At 38.2% G+C, this 19,344-nt stretch overlaps 1 protein-coding gene across 1 annotated transcript in view; it reads left to right on the forward strand.

Moving 5' to 3' along the window:
- LOC5567696 overlaps positions 1–16,782 on the forward strand; it is a 64,015-nt gene extending 47,233 nt beyond the window's left edge. Inside the window, exons 3-6 of the mRNA XM_001651810.2 lie at positions 8,023–8,124; positions 8,269–8,432; positions 8,505–8,678; positions 15,277–16,782. Of these exons, the coding sequence (XP_001651860.2) occupies positions 8,023–8,124; positions 8,269–8,432; positions 8,505–8,678; positions 15,277–16,672 (1,836 nt within the window). The 3' untranslated portion in view covers positions 16,673–16,782. The remainder of the gene's footprint in view (positions 1–8,022; positions 8,125–8,268; positions 8,433–8,504; positions 8,679–15,276) is intronic.
- The last annotated feature ends 2,562 nt before the right edge of the window (positions 16,783–19,344 follow it).

The raw sequence follows: 19,344 nt of genomic DNA on the forward strand, positions 1-19,344 counted from the left end.
TGCAACCATGTACTTCGTTTTGATAGAATTAATGGTCAGGCCTATCCTCGCTGGCTCCCTCTTCAGAGGCACGAATGCCTCTTCTACTGACCTGCGATCGATTCCAATTAGGCCTATATCGTCCGCAAAGCCAAGGAGCATGTGTGACCTTGGTTGACACCTCGTCTACGATGCGAACACTTGATTTCGAATTATCTAGCGTAGCACGTATCAGCCTAATTAGTTTCGCCGAAAAACCATGTTCAGACTTTTTCTGAGACAGCTCATTTCTTTTCACTGAGTCGTACGCCGCCTTGAAATCAATAAACAGATGGTGAGTCTGCAAGTTATACTCCCGGAATTTATATAGGATCATTCGCAAGGTAAACATTTGGTCAGTTGTCGAGCGGCCCTCACGAAAACCAGCTTGATATTCGCCGACGAAGGACTCCTCGAGCGGTCTCAGTCTGCTAAACAGGATGGGCGTCAGAATTTTGTACGCCGAATTCAGCAGGGTAATTCCTCTGTAATTGGCACACTACAATCTGTGCTCTTCCTTGTAGATTGGGCGTATGAGGCCATCCAATCATCCGGTGGACAATTCTTCGTCCTCCCATACCTTCGGAAGTACTCGGTGGATCGACTGATAAAGCTGCTCACTTCCGTGCTTGAGATGCTCGACTGGGATCTCGTTCTTCCCAACAGCCTTACAGTTCTTCAGCTCGCTGATAGCCTTATTAACCTCTCCTATGGTCAGTGGGTCCATAGCTTGATCGTCATCATCAATGTTCATCCTGTTCCATTTTCACCGTTCAACAATTGATGAAAGTGCTCCTTCCACCGCCGTTTTATCGGTCAGCAAATTCCCTTCTCGATCATTGCACATGGCGGGCACTGGTACGGAATTGTGCCGCGCACCATTGACCGTTGCATAGAATCTCCGCATATCATTCCGGTTCATGCTTTCTTGTGCTTCAGCTACCACACTTTCTTCGTGCTGCCTTTTCTTTCTGCAGTAGATTCGCTTTTCTTCGGCTCTCGCTGCCCTGTACCGCTCTCTGTTCTGTCGGGTACCGGCCACAAGCATACGGCTTCTGGCGACATTCTTCATGTCTGTCACTCTTCCTCGAACCAGTCGATTCGTCTTCGTCGTTGACCAGTGCCAATCACTTCCCGTGTCGTTGTTGTCACAGCTTCGTGGATAGGGTCCCACAGGCTGTCGACGTCTCCAGCAACGTTTATTCTTCCCAACTGCCCGTCTAGCTGCTGGCAGTACTGTGCAGCTACCCCATCAGTCGACAAGCGTTGCATATTGAAGCGCAGCGTTCTGTTTGTTCTGGAATTCGGGACGCTGGATAACCGCGCCCGAATTTTAGCCACAACGAGATAATGATCCGAGTCGATATTAGGGCCTCGGAAGGTCCTGACATCTATGACATCTGAGAAATGTCGCCCATCAACCAGCACGTGGTCTATTTGGGAGCAGGCATCGCCACTCGGGTGTCACCAGGTGTGTTTGCTTATATTCTTTCGTGCGAAGTAGGTACCCAAGTAACCAGTAAGCACGATAATGCGGCACGGTAACAGCATTATATGCGCATATAGGGTAATCATTTGATGCTTGTCAGTTTTATATACGCATATAATGCTATTATAATGCCAGAAAAGGCGAAATAGCGTGCCATTATAATGCGAAGATATAACCGTGCTTCTCGGCATCACTAGTGCTGATATAAGACCACGTGAGAAACGTCAGTTGTTTTCGCCAGGTTTTTCGGGCGAATATTTTGTGCTTTCGCGTACGCAGCCAGAGAGCTTTCGCGTATGCGGCCAAGCAGCTGGTACACGAGGTAAATAAATAAATGAATGAAAACGGAAACCTCGAATAGTATGCAAAATGTAATAAAATGATTGAGATAGTACTTCTCCGTATCAGACTTATTCATTTTGGTGGTTTTCATCCTTTTGAGGACTTGAAATTGCCACATATTGATCCTTGTTTTATGATGATGAAATTCCTCATTTTGCGTCTCGAACCTGCGACACCTGTATTGTTGAGTTGTTGAAGTTCTGCTCCTTTGCTCCTTCGCCCACATAAGATGAATAGTATTGGAAAGAAAAGTGACCAATTTAAACCACCACTTTTCCCCGTCATAAAACCTGCAATTGTAGTAGTGAGACTTATGTTTGACTCCCTCTCACCACTATATGTAAACACAAAGCACGTGGTATATCTGTCAAAACACTGGATGGCATTTAAACAGGCCCTGTATGCGAATATAGAGCCAATATAGTGCTTATTTAATGCCCGTATGCATCAGGCTTAGAAGCATTAATGATGCTGTAATAGGGTTTCTATGCAGCGGAAGTGCTGTTATAAGGTGTGTAAGCATTTGTGGTGCTATTATAATGCATGTACGCATTTATGATGCTGATTAAGGGCTTATTATTAGTGCTAATGGTTACTTGGGTACTGCTGATTGCCATCCCTCTAGCAGCGGCGAAGGATACTAGCCGCAGGCCATTATCATTGGTAACGGATTGGAGGCTTTCTGTTCCAATGATGGGTAGGAAGAAATCTTTTTTCCCGATATGCGCATTTGCGTCGCCGATGATTATCTTGACATTTTGTTTTAGGCACTCTCTGTAGGCCTTATGCAGGCTCTCATAGTACTCGTCCTTCATGCCATCGGGCTTACCGTTCGTTGGCGCATATATGCTGAGCAGTAGAGTGATGCAAATTTTGAAATCCAATAACTCTGTACCTTCCTACGCTAGCCATCTAATAGACAGTTTTGACTCTTTGAACTTATACCAAATGAATGAGCATCGTAATAGTAACTGTAGGATTTTAGAACTAATTTTTATGAGTGATAAAGCTAAGGACGCAGCCTCTGTGCATCGCGCATTATACCCTCTTATTGGTGAAGACAAGCTCCATCCGTCTTTGGAAATAACTTTTGATTCGGTGTGTATTAAGGCTTCTCCTGACCCTTTCGATCCCACTGCTCTGAATTTCAACAAAGTTGATTATGAACTGTTAGCTGTTCGTCTAGGAGATATAGATTGGTCAGAGATTCTTAGTTCTTCAAGTGTGAATGATGCCGTTCAACGTTACACAACTAAGATAATGAACGTTCTGCAAGCAACTATTCCAAAATGTAAGCCCAAGCCTTCTCTTCCGTGGATTACTCCAAAACTGCTCCATTTAAAATCTCAATGGAGCTTCGTAAAAATAGGTGCTACGTGACGCGTGACAACGACACCAGCAGAGAAATCCAGAGACGCATCGTTGCTGGAAATCGTGCCTACTTTGGACTCCGCAGAACGCTCCGATCGAGCAAAGTTCGCCATCGCACGAAGTTGACCATCTACAAGACGCTGATTAGACCGGTACTCCTCTATGGGCACGAAACATGGACCCTACGTGCAGAGGACCAACGCGCCCTTGGTGTTTTCGAACGGAAGGTGTTGCGGACCATCTACGGCGGAGTGCAGATGGAAGACGGAACGTGGAGAAGGCGGATGAACCATGAATTGCACCAGCTGCTGGGAGAACCAACCATTGTCCACCTCGCAAAAATTGGGAGGCTGCGGTGGGCCGGGCATGTCACCAGAATGTCGGATACCAACCCGGTGAAAATGGTTCTCGAAAACAATCCGACCGGCACAAGACGACGTGGTGCGCAGCGAGCAAGATGGGTCGATCAAGTTGAGGACGATCTGCGGACCCTTCGCAGAATGCGTGGCTGGCAACGGGCAGCCATGGACCGAGTCGAATGGAGACGTCTCCTACGTACAGCAGAGGCCACCCAGGCCTTAGCCTGACTGGTAAGGTAAGTACGTGACGCGTAAACGGTTTCATTTCGTAAGCGACGTTTACAGAAAAGAAAACAACCGCCAATACCAAAAATACATCCGGCGTTCGGAAGAGAATCCCCGACGTAACCCAAAAAGTTTCTGGAGTTTCGTCTACATCAAACGAAAGGACAGCGGACTACCAGTGTATATGCACTATAACACCCAAGAAGCATCCAGCGCAAAAGAAAAATGCAACTTGTTCTAGCGTTTTTACTGCTGATTATCTGTCTGAATGTGACATCAATACTGCAACCAGTGATGTTCCTGCCGACATTTCGTGTTTAAACAATTTACACATAAGCGCAGAGGACATTATTAAAGCTTCCAAACGATTAAAACCTAGTTCCTCTCCTGGCCCAGATGGTATACCAACTTACGTCCTGAAAAAATGTATCCAGCAATTGTTACTTCCGCTCCATCATATCTTCAACCTGTCTATATCCTCAGGAGTTTTTCCTGCTCAGTGGAAGTCGTCGTTTTTGTTTCCAGTTTTCAAAAAAGGGGATCGCCAAGACATGATCAACTATCGTGGAATTACTTCGTTATGTTCTTCTTCGAAGCTGTTTGAAGTGATTGTAAATGAATCCTTGCTACACAATTTCAAAAGCTACATTAGCACAAAACAACATGGCTTTTTTCCACGTCGATCCGTCACATCAAATTTGGTCGAGTTCACTTCATTTGTACTCCGCAAAATGGATCAAGGTACACAGGTTGACGCTGTGTATACGGACCTCAAAGCTGCTTTCGATTGTCTCAACCACGATATTTTTATAGCAAAGCTAAGAAAACTCGGCATATGTGGCATACTATTAGACTGGTTCGATTCTTACTTACGAGATAGGTCGCTGCAAGTAAAAATTGGCTCCTGCTGCTCATCCCCCTTTGCCGCTACATCGGGTGTGCCACAAGGCAGTAACCTTGGCCCCACACTGTTCTCGTTGTTTTTCAACGACGTCACAAGGAAAATACCTCATACCTGCCGGTCATTATACGCGGATGATTTAAAGATATTCAACGATGTCCGTTCTCCCGATGACGCGCAAGCACTTCAACAGTTTCTTACGCTTTTTGAGGATTGATGTAGCCGAAACAAAATGTCATTAAGTGTTGATAAATGTCAGGTCATAACATTTTCCCGCAAACTGAACAATGTTAATGCTGTCTACAGAGTAAATGGAGTTTCTCTGATGCGTGTGACGTCAATCATCGATTTGGGAGTTATACTGGACACCAAGTTAAATTTTGTTGAACACATGACTTCAACTATTTGTAAAGCTAACCGCCAGCTCGGCTTCATTTCAAAAGTATGTCAGTCGTTTCGTGATCCATATTGTTTTCTTTCATTATATTGTTCATTAGTTCATTCAATTCTTGAGTTTTCTTCTGTTGGTCGCCTAGTTATGTTACATGGAAATTACGTTTGGAATCTGTTCAACGTCGCTTCATTCGCCGTGCCCTATCCCATCTTCCATGGAATGATCCAATTGTTCTGCCTCCCTATGAAAACCGATGCTTATTGCTCAACCTCGAAACACTTTCGGCACGTCGCTTAAAAGCTGAGGCTTTGTTGCGGCTAAAATTATTCTAGGTGAAATTGATTCACCTAGTATACTTAGTGACTTCCATTTCTCAGCTCCAACTCGTATACTTCGCTCGTCATCCTTCTTTGCTCTTCCATTCCGATGTACAAACTATGGTAAAAGTGACCCTATACGTAAAATGTGTGTCTCATTCAATAGATTCTCCGATTGTTTCGACTTTACTTGTAATAGCTCCATGTTTAAGAGTAGGATGGATAGGATTAGGGTTTAGAATAATTAGATTAAGGATCATTGTTCAATTAGGCATAGGATTGTCCGTTGAATGTATGTATATTGTATATTGTTGTGAAATAGCATCTTCCCAAAGTTTGAAATGATTTGGAAGAAATTTGACTGTGCACAAGCCATTTGAAGTTTATATGAAGGTAAGGGATGGGACACAAATGATGTCACGCTAAATTGCAACTTTTTGGACCCCCCCCCTTTGTCACACTTTTTGTATGAATCCTCCGACATTTTTGTAAGGCTTGTCACGCTTGGCTCGACTCCCTACCACCCCCCCCCCCCTTGGAGCGTGACATAATTTGTGCATGACCCCTTACTATGGAAAACGCCAACTTTTTGTGTCCAGGTCTCTATCTCTTCGACATAATATTTTATGGAAAAGTGAACAACCTCTGCTCATGTGAAATCCTTTCAGCTACAATTTTGCTGAAGACCACATATTGATAGGACTTAAGGGGGCAGGATCCGTCATTGATTTCGGAATTTTCTAAAGCAGTTTTTTCGTTCAAAATCAATAAAATTTACAGGAAAATGTGTTCACTGTATTCTATTGTCCAATAGAAGCACAGTAAACACATTTCTATCGAATATTTTTCTGTTTTGAACAGAAAAACTGCTTTTGAAGTCTCGATGATGACGATGATTACGATGACGGAGCATTGATCGTTAAGGATAAATTGCTATTCTTAATCATAAACTGGTTTTGCATTTTGCATGCTTAACCAACTGCTCGGCAGGCAACCGTGGTGCTCCTGGTGGGTAGAAAAGATCGAAGTAATCCAGGCTACTATGTTCTACAGCAAAACAGCAGTGTTGCTCTGAAAGTAGTTAAATGCAGTCTTCGAAATTGCCTTTGCATTTCGTTGCTTTGATGTATAAAACAAGGAGAAATAGAATGCACGATCCTTATTTTCCAATCCAACAAGGCTATGATTACTGCATCATTTATTTGAATCATTTGAGGCTCCTTCGACTTAGCGCACTAGGCTGCAGCATGGTAAAAAGAAGCAAGGTATTATACTCCGAAAAATGACATTTGGCAGTGACGTCATTCCTATCGCAAACTCGAACGAGTACAAAGGAAAGCAAGGCCTGCTCTCCTTTACTATCCTCAAGGCCTCATGCTTGACGATAGGAATGACGACACATGCTTTGATGGAAAATCGTTGTTTACACGTGGGAATAGCCTACCTTGTTGTGTCTACCGTGGGCTGCAGGAGGATAACAAACATTGTTGGTAGGCTTAGCAACCAAGAATGTTTTCTTTTCATTGCAAGGTCAAAAAGTGCTTGTCAGTACCTATCCACTTGATAAATCAGCGCAATGTATTTCTTCTGATTCCATAAGACTGGGTGCCAAACCAAAGCAATTGAAATTATTGACAGTCTGATCTGCAATGTTTTTAAACATATACAGCGGGGATTTGCTGGTTGGAACACGACTGCCTTCCATCAAGCAAATCCGACCCGTTGAATTATTTACTATACTGTTTACATTGCCCTTTAGATAGGTTTGAAATAGGTTTCAAGAAGTTTCAATTGAAAGCTCGCTGAAAACCGCTTTTTTGAAAGGGGTTGTTTTTATGCTTACCGAGGCTGGCAATCCGAGGTCTAGAGTATGCAGTTTGCGGTGAAATGATTATTATGATGCATTATTTTTTATCAAGTGAGCACAGGAGCAATTGAATTGAAAAGGCGCGAATCCTACGCGAAGCATTGATATTTTCAAAGCATGCTTTTCAAAATATCTGTGCAGCAATGATGATCTTTGAAGACTGGTTAAATGATCATCCCAGCATGATTTAGACTTGGTTATGATCAATAATAAATTATCCTTACGCCCCATCAAAATGTGGTCTTCGGCAAAGTTGTAGCTGGGAAGATTTCACATGAGTAGAGTTTGTTCACTTTTCCATAAATTATTATTACGAGCAGTTAGAGGACTGAACACAAATGGTTTGTCTTTTCCATAGTAATTTCCATAGAAACTCCAAATGGCCTGTGCACAACCAAATTTCTTCCAAATCACTTCAAATTTTGGGAGAATGATTTTCATCATAATTGACACCGTTTAAGCATAGGGGAGCAAAAACTTCAAAATTTGCATCAGTCTAGTGAACATATGTAGACGAAGTTCTGAGTAATTTCACCTGGCGCTTAATTTTTATAAAGATGTTTCGAAAAATTTAAAATTTTGTGATAATGCAACTGAGCACATTTGTAATTCTATATAGAAATTACACACGGCAGAAAGTAAATCATATGAACTGTTATTTTATGCATAAATTTAGCTACACAGTAGAGTACCCAAACAATGTCTAAAATTCGTCTCAATTCTATCTTTTCCTCGCCAGACCGTTCTATCACCCCAGGGAAAAACAAATCACCAACAATTACAGCAACTACATCCGCACCAGCCGCCGAGGGTGGCTCAGTTGGAAACACTGGAAGCAAAGGTACGTCATGCTCGCTGACCAGAAAGACAACGGAAGGTTACTTCAGTTCAGCAACCACAATAAACTCCATTGGGAATTATTCTGGCGATATTCATTAGAGCGTTTCTATGTCGTTTACGTACCGTCTTACCTTACACGTTTCAGATGGCTAGCATAGAAGTCTCGCTGAGCAGCGCAACACCACGAAGAAGAAAGGGAACCTCTCTCGGAGGAGGTTCCCTCTCGGCTCGGTCATCACCAAGACCGGATTCCGCTCCAGGCAGGGAAATGAGGTCTGCCCTTCAAGATCGAGAAGCAGTAATTCAAAAGTAAGCATCACTATATTGCTGGAGTTTTTCCCTGATTGGTCTCGCACAATAATGTAATCAACTATTTTGTAGTCTGCGATTGCAACTCGGGCTGGGGAAACTTCCTAGACCAACAGGACCTGCATTTGACGATGAAGAACGACCAGCTGCTGAACAGAAAGTTACGAAGCTGCGATCGGAAGCGGAAAACAAGAAGGTTGCAATAAGGAACTTGAAGAGCGCGTTGGAAAAGTTGGACATCACTGAGTAAGTAAAATTTGCTAATAAGAATCAAAATTTAATCAAAGTCTCAAATATGTGTTAAGGTACCGTGGGGCAAGTGGGTAATGGAAATCGTATAGTTGAGATTGTTTGCACCATAAAGATTTTAAATTAAAATAAATGAGGTCGTGTATATTTTTTAGCTTGGCTCCCACACGTGGGGCAAGTGAAAAATGTATCGTTTTGACCAATAAATTGAATATCTAACAGTTATATTTACGATTGCTATTACCTTTTACATTAGTTAAGGAGTTCCAACAAACATCAGTAACACGTAAACCAAGAAAATGTTATTCTTGTCAATTCAATTTTCTTCTGTTCAGTTATGTTTGTTTAAATGATTCGACAACATTATAACCACAACATTTTCAACGTTAGTTCTTGCATCATGGGACAGCAATTACATTTCTGCTCTGTAGAATTTCTACTGCTCGTTATCTGTTTTTAAGAAAGTCGGATATGACGTCGGATAACATTTCGGGAGAAATCATTGCTTGGAACGGAATCCTTCAATAAAGTATTTGTAATCTTTTTTGTGCAGATAAACCAATACCCCATTTTTTTATGTTTTGAACTAACACTACATAGACATTCCACGAGATTTCCGTGCGTTCTCTTATATTGGAACATTTCAATCAACGCACAATAGTAGGAAAATAATGAAGTTTGGCCAAAACTAGTTTTATCACCTTAATCGATGAAATATGTGATATGAATAGGTTTTATGGCGTTTTTATTGTTTCACAAGGGGTTATTCATATATTACGTAGCTTTTTTTACAAGTACTTTTTTCGTTAGAAATGGAACCAAACTTAGCTGAACACACAAATTTTATTTGTATTTGACCGAGTTTGATCAAGAGTGGATAAATATAATTGAGATGAAATTTGTATGAAAAATATCGTCAAAATATATGTAAAATATTGAATTATTCAAATAGCTCTAACTTGAAAATCAGCAAATTTCTGCAAAAAAAAACGTTTTTTGTAAGATCTAAGGATGCTTTTTGATGTGCAATATTCGAAATGGCGGCGACATGACGCGACAAGAGTTGTTTTTCATGTTCAAAATCATCAAAATTACTAAAGTGTAATATTGAAAAGTATCAAAACTTCATCCAAATATTGTTTCCATCCTCATGCTCGATTAAAGTGTTGAACCATAAGCTTTCAGATAGTACATAACTTTGGGGAAATCTAGCATTCCTAAAATATGAATTTTGATATTTATTTTATTGTTACATTTTTCAATATTACATTCATAAGGTTTAATCACCGCATGACTTTAATATTATGGAAATTTATTGGCTATTCTCGGTGAAAAAAATGTAGAATCAAATTGGCAAAGAAATTTAACTTCAGTTCGAATAGGATCACTTGGGCAAATTAGGGGTATGCGAGATTAAGCGCGAAAAATCCAATAAGTAACGTCACTTTCGTATCAATCTCCGAAAATATGCCAACGATATATAGAACTGTTATATACGCCGAACAATATGGTTCACAGGTCGAGGCGACAAATTTGAAATTCACCGAGAAAAGCCAATAAATTTTCATAATATTATTTTTAAATTGTTTGACTTCAGCTAATTTGATGTCATAAAAGCCGAAGAAATTTAAATTATAGTTCAATTTCAAATTAGGATCATAATAATATAATACATGAGGTAGGGTAAATTGCCAATTATTGCACGGTTAAGGTAGCAGCGTCAGTAATTTGGCTGTCAAATATGTAAGAATCCCTTCAACTTAAATTGAAATTTACTCAAAACCAGAAAATATGTTCGGCAATCAGATTTTCCATCGATTATTGTGCTTTTTATTCGATTTGATTGACTTTTTTCAACATTCATAAACCCTTGCCAAAACTCAATTGTTGCATACTCCGAAAACATCCGCATCCTATTGCTGCACACTTTGAGCCCAATTATTGCACACATCTTTACTTTTGCTTTTTGCGTGGAGTTGACTCGCTTGTGCAATTGAAGACTGCGTGATACAACATTTCAAACAATAAATTTGACGAATTATGATGAGTTTGCATGATAATTCGAAGAAATAATGATTTTTTCGAAGAAATGGCCAGTATACTGCATTTTGTTCTGTCATTTTTGCTTATATTCTGTAACAATGGACATTACATACCTTGCGACGTTTTCTCCATAGCCAATAAATTTGAATTAAATTATTCAATTATTGAATAATTATAATTATTATTAGAGCGTTCAAATTTTTACAAAGTAAAACCAAGTTCAATCTTCAATTTCGTTGAAAAAAATAATAGATCCATTTAGATTTGACTTCGCTAGAAGCTATTCAATTGCGGGAAATATTTGATTACACTGCGAAACACGTTTTTGTCTCAAGTATCAGAATACCGCTATTTACTTAATTAAGGGTTGCTGAATCCATTGCCGTTTTCAAAAATATCATAGCACGTCTAGTTTTTGAGATATTACCTGTTGAAAATGCAAAATTTGACTATATCAGCCAACTTGCATGCAAGTTTGCCAGCTTGTAAGGGAATATATTTGCTTAATTTGTCACAGAATTCAAACTTTATGTGTATAACAACACTTATTAACAAAGTTCATAATACTTTCGATGCTCATAAGTTATTTTTTGGTGTTTTAGAAAAGTATTGTATTTAGCCATATAAGAGAAACGAGGAGTTTTGTATAGAGACTGCATGCATCTTGGAAAAACCGATTTATTCTTAATTTTATCATGAAATTTCAACCAAATTATATCTGAAATGAAAGTTGAAGTCCTATTTGGTATGTTTGGTGGATAAGATCACAAAAAAAGTTTGATAAATCATACCTTAAATTTCATGTAAACATCAATAAAACCACTGTTTTATACAACTTTACCGAGCTGTAGCTAAAAATTTAGACGTGCAGGGACATTTCTGAGAACGGCATCAGATTCAGCGACCCCAAATCTGCTGGAGACACATAATTTGATCCTTGAGACACGCAAAATGTCATTTTTGTTACTCAGTGTTATTTACGTAACAATTTGGGTGCCAATTGCATAGCGCTGCACACGATAGTTCAATTTCGCTTTAAGTGCATGATTTTGAACTTTTTAATAACTTTTAAACTGCTAATAGCTGGAATGCAGTATTCATTAGTGTTTAGCATAAATATTAGGGTTACAATTCATTGCCATCAGTATAATATTCCCCGAATATTGGCAAGTGTGCAATAATTGGGTGGTGTGCAATAATTGGCAATCGACCCTATATGTTTAAATGATGAAAACATAAAAATCTCAAAAAAGTATTTAGTAGTTTTGGCCGCCCCTTTATATGGAGCCCGTCTTTTGTGCAACGTCTTCCTTTCAATCGGCTGTACGAAATATACGCATTGATATCGTAATGTTGGTTCCATGATTTTAGCGTTTCTTGAATTATTAGCACGTTCTGTTTTTCGATGACAATTGCGAACCTTATTACTTATAGCTACATAAGAGCAAACACAAATTTATTCTCTAATAAGAGACTTTTCACTTGCCCCACGTGATTAGAAAATTGACGATGTTTCAATTTAGTTATTTTTAGGTCTAGGTATTTAAAATTAATTCTGAAACTTTTTTTAATTCAGTTTAAAACTGTCAGAGACGATAACTTAGAAGTGGTACGAAAAAATATTTTCCGCAACTTTTTTCCACTAAAAAATCATAATACGATTGCACGCCCCCAGCTTGTTACAAAGTTATAGTTGAAAGGTTAACAATTTGTCGCTTTATTATGCAATAAGGTTGAAAAATCTCAGGAACCTCTTATCTATCATAATGTTCTGAATAGCCTCAAAGGTTTACGCATGGGTTCAAAACGTTGATTCGCATATTCAGTGAAATATACAAATTACCCCATTTACCCACTTGCCCCGCGGTACCTTATATCAGTTTTATTTGAAATTGTATGATACAGCAAATTCCTTAAGTCATGTCATTCATTTGGTAGGTTTATTACAATTATTTCCAAGTAGAAAGTATTTCTTTTGACGGATCACTTTTTTTTTGAACTGGTAGTTCGAACAACAAATAGATTTCTTTAACTTTTGCATATGTTGCGAACCCGAATCTGCACACCTTAAAGCTATCAGTACACAGTTTGCCATATGTGCAAATTTTTGCCAAATTTTGACAAATTTATTTGTCGTGTGTGTACTGACCAAATAAATTTGCAAAAACATTGTTGTGCAAATATTTGTATTATTTTGTAATAGCCAATACTTGCAGATACGGCAAAATATATATTGCAAAAGTATGCAAAAACAAATTTTATTTGGTCAAGTTTGCAACTCCTTTCGGTTCTCGAGTGGCAAACATGGACATATAAGAGTTTGTCAGATGTTTGATCAACATGTATTGACCTTTGGCAAATAAGGCAAACGGCAAACATTGGCAAAACGTCTGAAACGTCAAAAAGCCAAATATGTGCACACTTGGTAAAGTGTGTACTGATAGCTTAAGACTTTCATACATTTAATAAAAAAAAGCCTATTATTTGTATAGAGTGCACGCTTAAATTAACCTACCGTAATCCGTGAAGATCCTGCGATCGGAAAACAATTGTTTCATGCTCAATGGTGTCACCTGATGGCAAAATTAAGAATCAACTAACTCGATCAATGATACCTCTTGAGCTACTGAACAACTTAACCGAAGACGCCATCTTACCAATAACAAACAAAGATAAAGCTGATAAAGCTAAATTGAGGTAACATTGATCACCAGTAAACAATGTTCGATAATATTGAAAATACCGTTATTTATTAAAATCATGGCCTTTGATGCCGAATTAGCTGAATATGAAAGCTCTTACAAGTCATTTACTTTATGTATTATTTCAAAATTAGAAACACCTTGAACCGCAAGATAAGCCTAAAGGTAGGCTATCTATAAAAAAAATACTGCACATTTTATAATAATTCGCTAATTGTGCTGCATTGAACATACCGTTTTGTCTCAAATTCCGGAAAGACTCATATTCCGAACACTTGGTTTTTGTATGGCGATTGAGTTGAAATATTTCGCTGAAATATTATCAAATCACCAGGAATGACTGCCATCATTTGGAATTCAATTTAAACGCCATTATATATATTTTATACTTTGGAAATTGTAATGATTCTTTAGTTTGAGATCAGTAGAACTAGCTTAGATAAATTTATTTGCGAAAATATTCATTTAAATACAATTTATTCGTGCTGTTCGGAATTTGAATCAAAGTGTTCGGAATATGAGACAGAATTAACACAGTGTACGGCATTTGAATCAAAACGTTGTTCCATACTTTTACGTAAAAATAATACTAAACAAGTTTAAATAAACAATTTTATCAGCAAACCCAACAGCTAACAGTTAGGCTTTGTGAATAAATTAAAATGTTCACAAATATCAACTAATTTATGCCTATCAGATGCATTTGAAGACACTGTTCCCAGTCAACATTTTGGTTGGTATAACTTCTGTTATACATCATTCTATATGAATCAATTCAATCGAAAAGGCTATATACATACCAAAGTGGAGGCTATATGCGTACTTGACACGACTTTTTCAGACTTTCTGCAATCTGATATACGATGCCACAAAATTTGGATGAAAATAAAAAAAAAGTTTCCGATAAGCCTCGAACACGGGATCTCTGGATCAGAAATCAGACACCTTACCATTGCACCACCTAAGGTTGCATTATAGATACGTGATTATTTGCCAATATTAATGCATGTTTTATGTACAGCGACACTAGCTTTGTTGTTCTTTATCGTCCGCAGATACCAGGTTCGGGTGGCAATTTTTGCTAAGTTATTGCGATTTAATATGATGTTTTCTGGATAGATATATGATCTGTTAGTTTATACAACTTAATGCGATTATATGTTGCACTATTCACGACTTGTTTTGCTGTCAACATAGATTGTCGTTTATGAATCGTATTGGGAATTTATATACAAGTTGTGTTGACATTGATAACGCCTTATTTGGCATTATATGCGATTCTGATTTTCGACGTACAAATATGTGATTTTGGATGTACATTCTTATACGATACGTGGTTAACTGGGTTGGCCTTTAGTGTTCGGAATATGAGTCAAAACAGTACTTATTGTTGCTTATGAAATTTGGACAACGGAATCGTTTTTTTTAAGTAGAAACAGCATTTACCTTGTTTTTTGTTATTTTACATACAAAGGTATCGACCGTGATTATTATATGTAATTTGTTTATCGGAATATTGGTCTATTTTGCTCGAAATAAGAGAGTGTATGGAATACTAGATGGATAGGTGCCGTAGGGAACGGCGAGAGAAATTGGATTAGATGTTGAGAGGGCATACCATATGAAACAGTATTACTTGAAACGTCCTTCCTTATGACAAACGTCCCTAACGGGAACGGCTTGGCGTGTTTTTCGAATAACACTACCAAAATAGCCAAAAGGAAGGAGGTTTCAAGTGCCCTAATACTGTTTGGCGATCAAGCAGGTTCTATCGTCTGTTTGTCTGTGACGAAACCGTCACTAATCGTCAGATAAAAATATACGTTTTTAATTTATTCGTATATTTTCAGCAACATCGACATTCGAATACGCCAAGCAGAGTTGGAATACGCTTTGGGGCGTGAAGAACTGCAGCTATTGTCACTAGTAGAAGAAGCTAGAGCACTTCAGGCTAGGTTAGATAAATCGAAACCAGAGTCCAACTCTCTGTACGGCATGCTCCAAACCGGAATAAACCTAACATTGCATGCCGTAAAAGCCACTCCAGGTCGATGGAATGCCAGTATGAAAACAGACTTTCCCGGTTTCTGGGTTGATTGGGCCCTGGACGGTGAAGGTCTTCATCGAGGCGATCGCATCATTGAAGTGAATGGTAAAATGGTTCCCGGTAGGACACGAGAAGAGTTGCAGAAGCTGATGAGCACGTCTGGTAAATGTGAGATGGTCGTCTTGAGAAAGAAATCTTTACCATTCTCGCAACAACAGTTACATCAATCACAAGCTGACAACGTTCGACTTAAACATCGGATATCGTACTTAGAAGACCAAGTTAAAGAGCTAATTGCAACAAAAGACAATAATACTGATAGTGGTAGTTCTCAGGCTAGTATTATCAATGGCAACGGAGGAGCACATGTTACATCGATAAGCATCACCTCACCGCCTTCAACTCCCCCCGACAATAAGCCACAAATCTACCAAAGAGGTTCGTTTGTTACAACAATCATTGATGGAAAACCATCGAAAACTCCTCCAAACTGTGAAAGTCCAAAGACACATCAGGGTCACGTAACCACGACAACTATTATAAAAGAATGTGATAAAATCAATGGAGAATTAACAAGTGGAAATGTACTCAAGCACAATCTCAGGAATTCTATGTCGTCTTCAAAAATATCGATCAATAGTGATATGAGTAATAGCACTGCACAATATTATCAAAAGAAAGAAAGGGACAAACGCGAACGTGAAGCACGACGATTAGAGCGAGAAAGATATATGCAACAATACGGGTCCAAGCTACAAAGAAGCGCAAATGACTTGGACAACGGCTTAGACCGCCGCCATCTCCATTATCATAGATCTCATGCACGAAGCGTTGAATATCTAAATGGAACATCTGATAGGCGTAAACTGACTCTTCCAAACGAAGCTAGTTCTCGTCGTGAAATGAGAAGTGTGAAAAGTCTCGATTTCGAGAGCGACAACAACAAGCAATATGCCTCAGAACCGTCTGGTCCAATGAGGATGAGACCAGCACCACCAAAGAAACCTCTCCGACTCTCTTTACAGCGCGCACAGAGCCTTCAAACTGTTGAAGGAATTATGATAGATGCACACAGTGACAAAAAACGAGGTATGAAACGGTCTCACCGTAGCGGGAAACCCTCAGATATGTCATCTCAGTACATCGAGAACAACGTTCCTCTCCAAACCGCTTCCCTTGGTCGACAAAAATATATTTAAACCGTTTGCCATTCGAATTCAACACCCACGTACTGAAAGCAATGTTCTCCAACGATAAAAAATAAAAATGTATATTTTGATAAATATTTAATACATGGAATAGCATCACAGTTTCGTCGTATTTTTATGAATCCGAATGTATTTTGGTATTGGGTATTAGGATAATATCATCTATATTTAAGTAACCAGAGGTCCCGGAATGTGAAGGACAGTCCCAGATTTAGATTACATGACTCGCTTCTAGATTATAAAGTGTCCCGGAACACTTTTCGCATCTAATCTTCAAAAGAAAGGGCCAAATTCTGGCCAAATAAAATTCTAATCATTGTTTCAATAGTATTCTAATCGTTAATATTTAAAAATTCTGGTCAGTAACACTACAGGACTTTGTTCAAAATCATCATAAAATTCTTGTTGCAATATGCATATATAGGGGGAGATCCCCCAGTACCGGACAGCACCCAATACCGGACAATGTCGAAAAATTGAGAAATCATGATCCAATCAAGATGTTGTATTAGAAGAAAAGAAAGCTCTCATAGAGAGTAATGTTTGCACAGAACAACACGTCCTTGGAATATGCACGCCTTTTTTAAAAAATTGAGATGTTTGGAAATTGTTTGAAAATTTGACGTATCGCCCTAAATTTGAACCTAATTAGTAGTGGTTTTGAATATGGAAAAATAATTTGGATCACGCAAGCATGATCGAATATAATCATAATTTGAAAGTATGAATGTATTTTGTACCATACTTGAACTAAATATGGTCAAACTACAATTTTGGTCCAGCATCTCCTATCCCCAGTTTCGGACAGCTTGATTGTTTGCAAGATATCTTTCTAATTTTGGCACCAGTGTCTCAAAATACATTCATTTTTCATGGATTTCATCGATCGCGGTATCAAAGATGCAATTAAAATCAGAAGAATGAAAATTCAGATCAACACGTAAAATGTGATGTTTTTCATCGTTTATGACAGAGGTTTTTTGATGACCAACTTGCAGACTAAGTAAAACTTTAATTACTCTCGTGAATGTTGCAAATGCATTGAATTGGCAGTGGAAAACATTTTATGGAGTAAAAACGTTCAATGATATACAAATTTACAGACTTCGAGGCATTTCCAGATCGTGTCCGGTATTGGGAGCCACCATTTATGACAGGTCAATTTGGTACTAAACACATCATCAAAATGCAATGTCAAAATTCATATTTATAGTTTCAAATTTACTTTTGTAGGCTACAAAAAAGGTAATATTAGTCATAAATGGGCACCAAGACTGCATAAAATCACTAGTTTTTGAATAATTCATTTAGCGGCTTAAGTGTCCGGTACTGGGAGATCTCCCCCTATATACAACAGTTGCATTCAGAGTTATGGACCAAATAATCCCAAAACTATTGTGTACTTTTGAAATACTAACAAGATTTTAAAGGCGTTGTAAAAGCCTTCATGGCATCTTCATGACATTATTTTCTCTTCAGAACGCATCCAGTTCATATTTCTGTTCAGAATTCTCTCAGGACACCACACTGAAACAGATTTTATTGTAGAAGCGGCTTAATCTATGGTTAAATTAAGAACAGCAACAATGATTTTCAACCGACTACATTAATCTGTTGACTCTGCCAAAACATAGTCAATATATGCGGTTTATTTGAACAGAGTTGCAGTATTTATGACAAGAAATATTCTTGCTTTGACATTTTGGCATTACACTTTCGATAACACTGTGTTGTACCTACGATGGGAGTCGCGGATTGAAATACAATGCTTTGTAGAGGATGCTTCTATGGACATTGTCACATTTACTGCACTGCTCAGTGATTTTTACCAGATTATAGTAAGCATAACAGATTTTTGTAGTCGTTGGTACAGTTTTTAATTCTACAATGGATTTGGTAGATTATACAACAACATTTGTTTGCGTGTATTAAGACATCTGTCGAGATTCTATTGAAAATTGTTCAAGGGTTGTAAACCAACTAACAGTTCACAGCCGCAAATAGGGGTGCATGATTAATTATTGTTTAATAATGGTAATGACAACTGAATGAAAATTTTGCTTTATCGGAAGCTAATAAGATACTATTTGGATTCTTATTTAAATCAATTTTTAGTATTATGAATTAGAATGATTAACATTTGATAACCGCTTACTAAACGTTTCGAAAGGCGACATTTCGACTTGTCAGAAACAAGATATTCTTTTTTTACTTTGTTCTTCGTTCAACTATAATGGTGTTTGTTAAATGAATGATTTTTCGTTGGGAAGGATCTTTCACTGATTTTAGAATTAAGGTACCGAGAGGCAAGTGGGTAATAAAAATCGTATATTTGAAATTCTTCAAATTCTAAAGACTTTAAATTGAAATAAACCGACCGACTCCCACCAAATATAAGCGGTTTGCTAAAATTGATTTTTATGTAAAATAGACGGAAATAAAGAAACTTGGGAAACGTTTCCTTACTTTTCACTTACCCCACAAGTGGGGCAAGTGAAAAAAATTGTCGTTTTGAACAGTAGATTGGAAAACTAACAGTTATATTCATTTTTTCTATTAACTTAAATATTTATTGGGACTCCCCTAATGAACAATAAAATAAGTAACATGTAAATGAAGAAAACTTAATTCTTGTCAATTCAATTTTCTTCTGTTCAGTTATA

This window comes from Aedes aegypti, chromosome 2 (genome assembly GCF_002204515.2).
Source record: "Aedes aegypti strain LVP_AGWG chromosome 2, AaegL5.0 Primary Assembly, whole genome shotgun sequence".
Taxonomy (NCBI): Eukaryota; Metazoa; Arthropoda; class Insecta; order Diptera; family Culicidae; genus Aedes; species Aedes aegypti.